The following is a 13,059-nucleotide window of genomic DNA, read 5'->3' on the forward strand; positions in this document are numbered from 1 at the left end:
TCAAACACGTGATCTTCAGTGGTTTCATCTGTAGTGGCATCTGCAGTCGTGCTCCACCACAGTATTACCTTCTTGACTCTCATGCTCAGAGTTTCTATCAAGACTCACATTTCCTCTGCTGACATCTAAAATAAAGCAAACATAAAAAAATAAACAGTCGCATGTCATGAGTCACATTATTATAACTACCAAAAAAAACACAATGTCTGAAAAAATAGGCAGGTGTATACACATACCTTTTATATCTTCTGGTTTTCTCTTCAGCCATGACAACATTGAAAATGAAAATTGTTGCTCTTGTTTTTCTTTCTCCTTTGCTCTTTTTTGGAATTCTGCTCCGGATGGTTTTTCTGACATCGCTAATGGTAGCAGACCAATTTTTTCACCCTGTCCCGTAAAGAAAAGCAAAAAACATTAATATCTGGTGTCATATAATGTATATATACATTAGTATGGTATACATATGCAGTAGTATAGTATAACAACGTTCGGTGTAAAACTGAGAGAAGCAGGAAGAGAAGCGCATTGTCACGTGACAGTAACTAGAAAAATCGCGTATGAGTGAAGTGGCCATGTGATAACTGATGAAACCATCAAGCAGAGCTGAATCCTGACAGTGAGGATATTACACGCTGTTAGGATTGGCTACATGGCTTCATTTTATTATAGGGCTTAATTACTCTATGAGACTGCAGGCTTCTGAATTCTCATAGCACATGCACAGCACATTTTCAGGATTCTCCCTGGCCAGTGCCAAGAGTGGACGATCATGTGAGCCAAGGTATGTGATTTGTATACTTCTGGTCAAACGTGTCCTGTCCATCCTTGCTCGATTCATTTTTATTGAGCAAGGCCATGCATTTCTAGTTGGCAAGTGCCCGTATGTATGCAAATTGCATACTTGCAGGTTCGTGACCTCCCATTCTCATCACTGGCACCAGAGGATCCTGACAACATGCACTACTACGTGTAAGAATTCAGAAGTCAGCTGCGCCGGACGGGACCACGACACCCATCGGACCGGACCCCGGGGTGAGTATAATCTAACTTGTTTTTCTTATCTTTCAGGTTACATCGGGGGCTTATCTACAGCACTACAGAATGCATTACAGAATGCTGTAGATAAGCCCCTGATCTCATAGGGGAAAAATTAGGTACACAGATTTCCTTTATATAATTGCTCAACGCCCAAACATTATAAAAATGCACCCTTATTGTACAGCTCTTTATGATTAAATAAATAAAAAAAATTATGTGTGGCCCCCCAATTTTGGCGACCAGCAAAGATAAAGTAGACAGCTGCGGGCTTATATTATCAGACCTGGAAGGATTGTGGTTATTAGGCCCTCCCCAGCCTAAAAAGAGAAGCCAGCAGCCACCCCAGATTTGGCGCATAACATGAGATAAAATTCTGGCGCTTTGCATTCGCTCTTCCCATTTGCTCTGGTGCAGTGGCAATCAGGGTAATGGTGGTTGGGGTTGATGACATCTAAGAATTGTCCAAAAATAAAGCTGGCATCAAGCCCTGGTGTTAGTAATGGAGAGGTGTCTATCAGACACCCCCATCACTAACCCGGTAATCAAAATAGAAAACACACACACACAAATCTTTATTTAAATAGATACTCATCCATACTGTCACTAGTTCACAATGTAAAAAAAAATACTCCCCAATACTGTCCTCATATTTCTCCTCCCTATAATGTCCTCAAATTTCTCCCCCCCATAATGTCCTCAGGTTTCCCCCATATGGTCCTCAGGGTTCCCCAATAATGTCCTCAGGTTTCTCCCATAATGTCCTCAGGTTTCCCCCATAAAGTCCTCAGATTTCCCCCATAATGTCCTCAGGGTTCCCCCATAATGTCCTGAGGTTTCCCCCTTAAGGTCCTCAGGGTTCCCCCATAATGTCCTCAGGTTTCCCCCATAAAGTCCTTAGGTTTCCCCCATAATGTCCTCAGGTTTCCCCCATAAGGTCCTCAGGTTTCCCCCATAATGTCCTCAGGTTTCCCCCATAATGTCCTCAGGTTTCCACGATAAAGTCCTCAGGTTTCCCCCATAAGGTCCTCAGGTTTCCCCCATAATGTCTTCAGGGTTCCCCCATAATGTCCTGAGGTTTCCCCCATAAGGTCCTGAGGTTTCTCCCATAAGGTCCTCAGGCTTCCCCCATAAAGTCCTCAGGTTTCCCCCATAAGGTACTCAGGTTTCTCCCATAATGTCCACAGAGTTCCCCCATAATGTCCTCAGGTTTCCCCCATAAAGTCCTCAGGTTTCCCCATTAAGGTCCTCAGATTTCCCTCATAATGTCCTCAGGGTTCCCCCACAATGTCCTCAGGTTTCCCCCATAAGGTCCTGAGGTTTCCCCCATAAGGTCCTCAGGTTTCCCCCATAAGGTCCACAGGTTTCCCCCATAATGTCCTCAGGTTTCCCCCATAAAGTCCTCAGGGTTCCCCCATAATGTCCTCAGGTTTCCCCCATAAGGTCCTCAGGGTTCCCCCACAATGTCCTCAGGTTTCCCCCATAATGTCCTCAGGTTTCCCCCCATAATTTCCTCAGGTTTCCCCCATAAGGTCCTGAGGTTTCCCCCATAATGTCCTCAGGGTTCCCCCATAAAGTCCTCAGGTGTCCCCCATAAGGTCCTCAGATTTCCCCCATAATGTCCTCAGGGTTCCCCCATAATGTCCTTAGGTTTCCCCCATAAGGTCCTCAGGGTTCCTCCATAATATCCTCAGTCAGATTTCCCCCATAATGTCCTCAGGTTTCTCCCTCCTCCCCCCTATATGTCCCTCATATTTCTCCACCAAACCATATGAATATCTGCACCCTGGCCTTGCTCCTCACACACTGTCCTCAGTCAATTTACTCCCTCTGCTCCCTCCCTATCCAAGTGAGTCCTCAGCCATCCCCCAATCTTCCCTTGCACTGACTCCAAATAGCGTCCGTCCCTGACCCCAACCATCCCTTCATAGCCCCAGAGCACGTCCTTATAATTTCCACCAATAATCTTCGGTGTCTTCAGCTTCATTACCCGTCTGGAGCACTTACCACCAACCGCAACGCTGCCTCTCTGCCTCTGAAGAGCCGGCGTGTGACGTCAGCAGCGTGATCATGTGACCTGATCACGCTGCTGGCACTTCACTGATGCGGAAGTGCCGGCGGCGATGAGGCGTCGCTGACACGTCATCGTCAACAAGTGAGTGAGTCAGTCACGTGTGTATAGACGCTAGTACATACCGACGCGCAGCACTTTCTCTGAGAAAGGGAGAATCTGAGTGTGGGGGCAGCAGAATGCCGCTGACGGGGACTCGGGGAGCCTCCTCCTTGAACCGCAACATCAGGAGGCCCGATGGCACTCCCAGTCAGCTGCGCCCGGGGCATATGCCACGGCTTCCCCCCCCTTGATACGCTCCTGACTGTTCCCACCCATCTCACCAAGTCACCTGGAAGCTTTCCCAGTACACAGTAACCCTCAGCGGTACATCTGCTGATCAATACACGTTCCAGCTTCCATCACAAGGCACCCACCCTTGTGATACATATCGGCCTTTCACAACCCTGCCACTCATCATTTCCCCATCACAATAAAGGAAACGCCTGCATGCAAGTCCTGGGAAGGCCATACAGCGCCCCCTAGCTGTCACAGGGACACTGCATCACAATATGGAAGTAACTACACCTCTTTCCTCTCATGTTACTATGCCCATATGGAAATGACTACACCTCATTCCTCTCATGTTACTATCCCCATATGGAAGTGACCACACCTCATTCCTCTCATGTTACTGTGCCCATATGGAGGTCACACCTCATTCCTCTCATGTTACTATGTCCATATGGGAGTGACCACAACTCATTCCTCTCATGTTACTATGTCCATATGGAAGTGACCACACCTCGTTCCTCTCATGTCACTGTGCCCATATGGAAGTCACCACACCTCATTCCTCTCATGTTACTATGTCCATATGGAGGTCACCACACCTCATTCCTCTCATGTTACTATGTCCATATGGAAGTGACCACACCTTGTGCCTCTCATGTTACCATGCCCACATAGGAGTGACCATACGTTGTTTCTCTCATGTTACCTTGCCCTTATGGGAGTGACCACACCTCATTCTTCTCGTGTTACTATGTCCATATGAAAGTGACCACACCTCATTCCTCTCATGTTACTATGCCCATATGGGTGTGACCACACCTTGTGCCTCTCATATTACCATTCCCACATAGGAGTGACCATATGTTGTTTCTCTCATGTTACCTTGCCCTTATGGGAGTGACCACACCTCATTCTTCTCGTGTTACTATGTCCATATGAAAGTGACCACACCTCATTCCTCTCATGTTACTATGTCCATATGGAAGTGACCACACCTCATTCCTCTCATGTTACTATGTCCATATGGAAGTGACCACACCTCGTTCCTCTCATGTTACTATGTCCATATGGAAGAGACCACACCTCATTCCTCTCATATTACTATATCCATTTGGGAGTGACATCTCGTTTTATGATCCATGTAGTGCTGGACATCTGTTTATCTGACCACAACATTTTATTGGGTCCTGCTGTCTCAATTTAGTTTGATTGATTAACGAGAAGAGAGAGCACAAAAACAAAAAACTAAGCCTTAGCCTCCTATATATTCAGACATAGCTTGGGGGAGCATTCATGCAGGAGGCATTTATGCACATGTAATCGAAGTACATGTATCAAAGTACTGGCAGTTATAACATGACAGTTAGACAGGGCAGGAGACAGGTAAGACCTTTATATATATCTACTCCCTGTACATTTGGAGTACAACAAATATATACCATATGCATTTGTGCAATTTATATCCTGGCCGCTGAATTCACACACATCCACCGCCCTGGCATTAACTCTCTACACTCCATCCATATCGGCCTCTCGCTCCTTTCCTCTCCTATGTATAGCACTCACACTCTTTTCACATTGTTAAATTGCACAGATCCAGTCAGTCCCACCATTCAACATAAGAGACCCTCTCACAAATCACTTAACCATCTGCTCACTCTTTCTGTCCTCCTCCTAGTCGCCGGAGACATTGCTCCCAACCCTGGTCCCCCATGTTATAGAAAGTCAAATCCCCCAACTGCTACACTCAGAAACCCCTCTAATCTTATTAATATTCCCTGCATGCCATCTGTCTCTCTTAATTGTGCACTTTGGAATTCTCGCTCAGTGTGTAACAAACTCCTTCACTCATGACTTTTTCCTTTCTAATTCTCTTAACCTCCTGGCTCTTACTGAAACCTGGATCCAGCAGTCAGACACTACCGCTGCTGCTGCTCTTTCATACGGCGGACTACACTTCTCTCATACCCAAAGATCAGACAATAGAGCAGGTGGAGGCGTTGGTCTGCTCCTATCACCAAAGTGTACCTTTCAGGTTATCCCACAACTACCCTCACTAGTCTTCCCTTCTTTTGAGGTCCATGCTGTCAGACTCTACACAACACAGACGGCGACAACCCTGGCACACCCTGCAAACAAGTTTCCTGCAGCGGTGTTCCAGGTGCGCCGAACGTCTATGGAGAAAATCCAATCTACACGAAGATTTCATTCATTATAAGTTTATGCTTAGAACATACAACATTGCCCTTCACCTCTCCAAATAAACCTATTTCAACACCCTCATCACCTCACTGTCCAATAACCCAAAACGTCTCTTTGACACTTTTCATTCTCTACTCAACCCAAGAGTACAGGCCCCAACCATGGAGCTCCGAGCTGACGATCTGGCCAATTACTTCAAAGAAAAAATTGACCAGATTCGACAGGAAATTATCTCCCAATCACCTCATTCCATGTACTGTACTCCCTCCCCCACTGCATCTAGCTCACTCTCTGATTTTGAACCAGTCACAGAAGAAGAAGTAAGCAGGCTCCTTGCATCTTGTTGCCCAACCACTTGCACCAGTGACCCATTTCCATCACATCTCCTCCAGTCCCTTTCCTCGGCAGTCACCCCTCACCTAACTAAAATATTTAACCTCTCTCTCTTCTGGTATCTTTCTCTCCTCATTTAAGCATGCCATCATACATCCACTACTTTAAAAACCATCCCTCGACCAAAACTGGGCCGCTAACTATAGACCTGTCTCTAATCTTCCCTTCATCTCTAAACTCCTGGAACGCCTGGTCCACTCCCGTCTTATCCGCTATCTCTTTGATAACTCTCTTCTCGACCCTCTCCAATCCGGTTTCCACTCTTTACACTCTACTGAAACTGCCCTCACTAAAGTGTCTAATGATCTACTAACAGCTAAATCAAATGGTCATTACTCCATGCTAATTCTCTTGGATCTCTCTGCACAGCATTCGACACTGTGGATCATCAGCATCTCCTCACTATGCTCCGTTCCATTGGCCTCAAGGACACCGTTCTCTCCTGGTTCTCCTCCTATGTCTCTGACCGCTCCTTTACCGTATCTTTTGCCGGTTCCTCCTCCTCTCACCTTCCCCTTACTGTTGGGGTTCCTCAAGGATCGGTTCTAGGCCCCCTCCTCTTCTCCTTGTACACTGCCCTTATTGGTTAAACAATCAGTAGATTTGGTTTCCAGTACCATGCTGATTACACCCAATTATACGCTTCTTCTCCTGACATCACGCCAGCCTTTCTAGAAAACACCGGCAATTGTCTAAACGCTGTGTCTAATATCATGTCCTCACTATATCTGAAACTGAACTTGTCAAAGACTGAACTCCTTGTGTTTCCTCCCTCTACTAATGTACCTATACCCGATATTGCCATTTCTGTGTGTGGTTCCACTATTACTCCACAGCAACATGCCCGCTGTCTTTCGGTCATACTTGACTCCGAGCTTTCCTTTGCCCCCCACATTCGATCACTGGCTCGCTCTTGTCATCTGCACCTCAAAAACATTTCTAGAATCCAACCTTTTCTTACTTTTGACTCTGCAAAAACTCTTACTGTTTCTGTTATTCATTCTCGTCTCGACTATTGTAACTCTCTTCTAATCGGTCTCCCTCTTACCCAACTCTCCCCTCTCCAATCTGTCTTGAATGCTGCAGCCAGGATCATATTCCTCACCAATCGTTACACCGATGCCTCTACCTTGTGCCAGTCATTACACTGGCTACCCATCCACTCCAGAATTCAGTATAAACTTATTACCCTCACCCACAAAGCCCTCCATGGCTCAGCACCACCCTACATCTCCTCCCTTGTTTCAGTATACCATCCTACCCGCGCCCTCCGTTCTGCTGATGACCTGAGGTTAGCATCCTCAATAATCAGAACCTCCCACTCCCGTCTCCAAGACTTTACACGTGCTGCGCCAATTCTTTGGAATGCACTTCCCAGGTCAATTCGATTAGTCCCCAATCCCCACAATTTTTAGCGTGCCCTGAAAACGCATTTATTCAGACTGGCCTATTGCCTCAACACATTAAACTAACCTATCCCTGTGTGGCACAGCCAAAAGTTTTACCATAACCTGGTTCCCTGCATCATGTTCCCACATGCTTTATGCATCCATTAGCCCTTGGTGTTTGTACTGTTACACACTTAACATTATGGCTGGTCCAAACAATCAGGGCAATTGTTACCACCCACCTTTCGTGTCTACCTCTTTCCTCATAGACTGTAAGCTTGCGAGCAGGGCCCTCATTCCTCTTGGTATTTGTTATAATCTATGTGATTATTGTTATGCTGTAATGTCTATTGTCTGTACAAATCCCCTCTGAAATGTAAAGTGCTGCGGAATATGTCGGCGCTATAGAAATAAAATGTATTATTATATTTCTATTATATCTCGTTCCTCTCATGTTACCATGCCCATATGGAAGTGACCACACCTCGTTCTCTCATGTTACCATGCCCTTATGGAAGTGACCACACCTCGTTCCTCTCGTGTTACCTTGCCCTTATGGGAATGACCACACCTCGTTCCTCTCACACAGCCTAATAAATGACACATCATTGAATTCAGTGTTTTAATCTCCTACCTCTCTCTGTCCTCAGATTACATAGCAAAAACCTGCTGACAGATTCCCTTTAATAGCACTGTTGTATTCCTATATCTCTTTGTCACGACTGAGATATGTTACTTTGTGGTCACGCAGGATAAAGCGCAGCCAGAAACTCAGGCTGGAAGATTTGGCAGCATCATGTTTAATGCCAGACTGGCTGCCGATGATCCAGAGGCATTACCGCTAGTCAGACAGCCGGGGTCAGATGGATTTAAAGTGGACTCCACTCCTCTGTTCCAGGTGAGTGATCTCTGATAATAATCATGGAGTCAGTTCTCTGTATCTCAAATGTAGTTTTCTGTGCTCACCGGAGTAATTCTGTCTTACGTTCTCCTCGAAGTGTTATAGAAATTGTCCATCCTTACGTGTAATGAATAGCCAATCTCCCCTGACCTTATAAAGAAGTAGCACTCCATTCTGCCATATTCCCTTATAGAATTCCTCTGACACCATATTAGTAATGAAAATTGCAAATTTACTAGAAAATTCAATCTGTAAAAAACAAACATTCTGTAGAAGTGAATTTAATTGCGATTCGTATTATGGCTGCAAGTCTTCGGCCTGAATGTTCAGTGGCTGAATAAGGTTGTCACCATTTGAGCTCAACCTTTATCTCTCATTGGCTGTAAAAGAGATAGCAAAAGATATTTGAAAGTTGCAGAATTTAGCATTTTAAAGTGTGACCAATAATAATCTGTTCTCCATGCTCCCTGCTTATGATTGACACCTCCAGTAATACACTCTAATCTTTGGATGAACCTAGAAACAAAAGTTAATTTCTCCTCTAGCGCCATCACTGGAGTGTTGAGGCACTGCACCGTTATAATTGAGCTGCCCAGTTGAGTTGAGAATCCAATGAGGAGTCATAATGAGTGACACAAAACAATATACTGTATAAGGCTGGGATCTCAGATGCGAGAAACACAACCAAGTTTCGCATGTTAATACCCAGCACTGCCGCCAGCACTCGGAGTGTGCGGCCGCATAGAAATAAATGGAGCCGCAGGCTCCGCTCCTGAGTGCCGGCGGCAGGGCCAAGTATTAGCATGCGAGACTCGGCCGGGTTTCTTGCATGTAAGATCCCAGCCTTAATCTGTTTATTTTCTTTTTCTCTAATACATGAAGCTGGTAGATTGGACAGATGACAGGTTCCCTTTAAAAGAGAGAGATGGTACCAGATTATAGGTGCTGTCTAGGTTAAAGCATTGGCTTACTAGTTATATAGGTAGGATACCATCCCATCTGCCATATAGGCAGGATACCATCCCTTCTGCCATATAGGCAGGATACCATCCCATCTGCCATATAGGCAGGATACCATCCCTTCTGCCATATAGGCAGGATACCATCCCTTCTGCCATATAGGCAGGATACCATCCCTTCTGCCATATAGGCAGGATACCATCCCATCTGCCATATAGGCAGGATACCATCCCATCTGCCATATAGGCAGGATACCATCCCTTCTGCCATATAGGCAGGATACCATCCCTTCTGCCATATAGGCAGGATACCATCCCTTCTGCCATATAGGCAGGATACCATCCCTTCTGCCATATAGGCAGGATACCATCCCTTCTGCCATATAGGCAGAATACCATCCCTTCTGCCATATAGGCAGGATACCATCCCATCTGCCATATAGGCAGGATACCATCCCATCTGCCATATAGGCAGGATACCATCCCTTCTGCCATATAGGCAGGATACCATCCCTTCTGCCATATAGGCAGGATACCATCCCTTCTGCCATATAGGCAGGATACCATCCCATCTGCCATATAGGCAGGATACCATCCCTTCTGCCATATAGGCAGGATACCATCCCTTCTGCCATATAGGCAGGATACCATCCCTTCTGCCATATAGGCAGGATACCATCCCATCTGCCATATAGGCAGGATACCATCCCTTCTGCCATATAGGCAGGATACCATCCCTTCTGCCATATAGGCAGGATACCATCCCATCTGCCATATAGGCAGGATACCATCCCATCTGCCATATAGGCAGGATACCATCCCATCTGCCATATAGGCAGGATACCATTCCTTCTGCCATATAGGCAGGATACCATCCTATCTGCCATATAGGCAGGATACCATCCTATCTGCCATATAGGCAGGATACCATCCTATCTGCCACATAGGCAGGATACCATCCCATCTGCCACATAGGCAGGATACCATCCCATCTGCCATATAGGCAGGATACCATCCCATCTGCCATATAGGCAGGATACCATCCCTTCTGCCATATAGGCAGGATACTATCCCTTCTGCCATATAGGCAGGATACCATCCCATCTGCCATATAGGCAGGATACCATCCTATTGGCCATATACATAGGATACCATCCTATCTGCTGCATAGGCAGGATACAATCCTGTCCGCCATATAAATAGGATACCATCCTATCAACTATATACATATGACACCATCCCATCTGCCATATTGGTAGGATACCATCCTATCGGCTATATACATAGGATACCATCCTATCTGCTGCACAGGCAGAATATCGTCCTATTGTCCATATAGGTAGGATACCATCCTATCGGCTATATACATTGGATACTATTCTATATGCTGCATAGGTAGGATACCATCCTGTCTGCCATATACATAGGATACCATCCTATTGGCCATATAGGCAGGATACCATCCTATCATCCATAGAGGCAGGATACCATCCTGTCCGCCATATACTTAGGGTACCATGTGTTTTAGTTGCCTCAGTTTTTTAGTGATTTGAGAAAAAGTAACAAGATCCTTGTAGCCAGGAATGTTCTCTTTTACATAAGAACTGATAAGCAACACATATGCACAAAAGTCAAAGTATCTTTCTACAGTTTGCAGCTACTTAGGTCCTAATATTATCGTGTGTATATTTTTTAGGTTTCCACTGGAAGAGAGTGGTATATTCATGCAATCTACACTGTGAGGTCCAAAGAAAACACCAACAGAGGCATAGGAAAGAGAAGCGTAGATGACCAGTACCATTCTGTATTGAGCACTGGCACTTCCGGAGATTCCAGGACCCATCGTAAGAAGAGAGATGCCAATGAAGTCCCAACAGTTGCTCAGGAAATTGGTATTGAGAGCAACAGAGGAACCAATATCCAGCACATCATTTTGGAACGTAACAACAAAAAGACAATTCCTGAGAAAGAAATCTCCCCAGACGGGATAATACCAAGAGAGCTAAATAAGGAGGAAAGTGAGATTAATGTGGTGATCATTGTCGTCATCATCGCCACTATATTGTTATTAGTGGTCTGTGTGATAGCAATTATTTTATTCATGGCAAAGCGTAAGCAAAAGTCTAAAAAGAAAGAAGAAGGGAGAGAGTCGGGAAGCAGCGAACCCATGATGCCTCCTCGTGGATACAGTACGGACAGCTCCGAGGTTTGACATCATGGATCCTCGAGCCAAGTAATGTACAAGTGCCTCAAAAATAGCAAATTGAAACTTTTTCCTGGAAAACGCCTGCTTACTCTGTGCCCCATGATGGTCCGTCTGCTCTTAAATACCTCATGTATGTCTAAAGTGTTGGGAGGACCATGAGGGGCACGAATGGGACCGAAACATCAAACCATTGTTTGTACAGCTAGGATTCCTGACAACCTGAACTCATGCACTAAGCATGAAAAGGCGCTAAAAAAAGGCAAAAAAAAAACTGTAAATGAGGATGATCCTCTTGTATTTCTTTTATATTATTTAAAAATGAAAATATGCAAAGGTGCTGATAGCTCATCTCTACGTTCACAGGGAGAGCTTTTTCTAGTAGTATCCATTCGAGGTTCAATGATCGTACTCTACATGTCAGTTTGCGAATAATTTTTTGCCAAAAGACTTTCCAATCATGGTTGTGAAGATTGCTATAGAATATTGTTATGGTCTCGTATGTTTTGGGATATCGAAACAGATGACATGATCAAGTCGTGAATTTCGTCCCAGTGTTTCCATCTAGTTTTATTATTCATTGTTAGCCAAAGATTCTTCTGAGGTTAAAGGTGCTAGTCTAAGAAAGTATGAGTTACCCAGTCCATGAAGTTTTATCATAAGGACTCATAGAGCATTAGATCATAACGAGGTGCGTGCGTTAGAGAAGGTCTTTATTGCACTGATTGCCGTCATGCTGGTCATGTGAGGTTCTACTCATCCACCGGCTACTGAGAAGCGGACACAATATTGTAGTCTAAGGTATCCTATTCCTTTTCTGATATGATCCAATCGTTAATAATGGGACCTCCTCCATATATATATACTGTGTGTATATCTAGTAAGTAAAAACAATTGCCCTTTAAATACAAGAAAGAGGGCAGATAGAGCGGAGTAAAAGGATTTTCATGAACCTGGTCCGGCATCCACTTCAGTTCTCCATTGCATCTGGACCAGGATGGACCGGCACTTCAATGTGAGCATTCTAAGTCCCTTAAAATGTTCCTATGACATCGGCAATGCATACCATGATGTCACTCGATTCAAGGGGGAACTAATCTTTTCCTGGACTCTAGGGGCAGATTTATCAAAACAGATACAAAGAAAATCTGGAGTCATTTCCCATTGAAACCAATCAGAATCCACTTTTGATTCTGAAAAGGGTCTCTGAAAAATGACAGCTGAAATCTAACAGGGCAACTGCTCCACTAATCCTTTGCACCAATTTTACTGGTTTTGCGGCGTTACCCCAATGGGTGAAAACAGTGGAGGCTGTGTGATACCTTTTTTTTTCTTATATGGAAGGTCAAGGAATTCAGATTGACTCCGTCTTGATGATGAAGTTGTAGTTAAAGCTTAAAGGGAATCTAATGGTATTTAGAAACATTGCAAATGTGAGCCACAGAGGTTAACATTTGGTGATTTTATTGGCTTCCTGGGTCTTGTAGATTCCTCACATCAAGTCGCTTACCAGTGTGTGTGAACATGAATACTAGATTTTTCATGTAAGGTACCGTAAGCCATATTTAAAGAGGTTGTCTGCTACTTGGACAACCCCTTCTTGATCTAAATGTTTGGCCCGATAAAATAAAAAA

General features: G+C 44.8%; 1 protein-coding gene across 1 annotated transcript in view; it reads left to right on the forward strand.

The window, feature by feature from the left end:
• Positions 1-12,839, forward strand: part of FREM2 (FRAS1 related extracellular matrix 2) — a 348,626-nt gene extending 335,787 nt beyond the window's left edge. Inside the window, exons 23-24 of the mRNA XM_073583262.1 lie at positions 8,114-8,260; positions 10,919-12,839. Of these exons, the coding sequence (XP_073439363.1) occupies positions 8,114-8,260; positions 10,919-11,434 (663 nt within the window). The 3' untranslated portion in view covers positions 11,435-12,839. The remainder of the gene's footprint in view (positions 1-8,113; positions 8,261-10,918) is intronic.
• The last annotated feature ends 220 nt before the right edge of the window (positions 12,840-13,059 follow it).

The sequence above is a fragment of the Dendrobates tinctorius genome, unplaced genomic scaffold (genome assembly GCF_039654945.1).
Source record: "Dendrobates tinctorius isolate UK_male_01 unplaced genomic scaffold, ASM3965494v1 ptg000075l, whole genome shotgun sequence".
Taxonomy (NCBI): domain Eukaryota; kingdom Metazoa; phylum Chordata; class Amphibia; order Anura; family Dendrobatidae; genus Dendrobates; species Dendrobates tinctorius.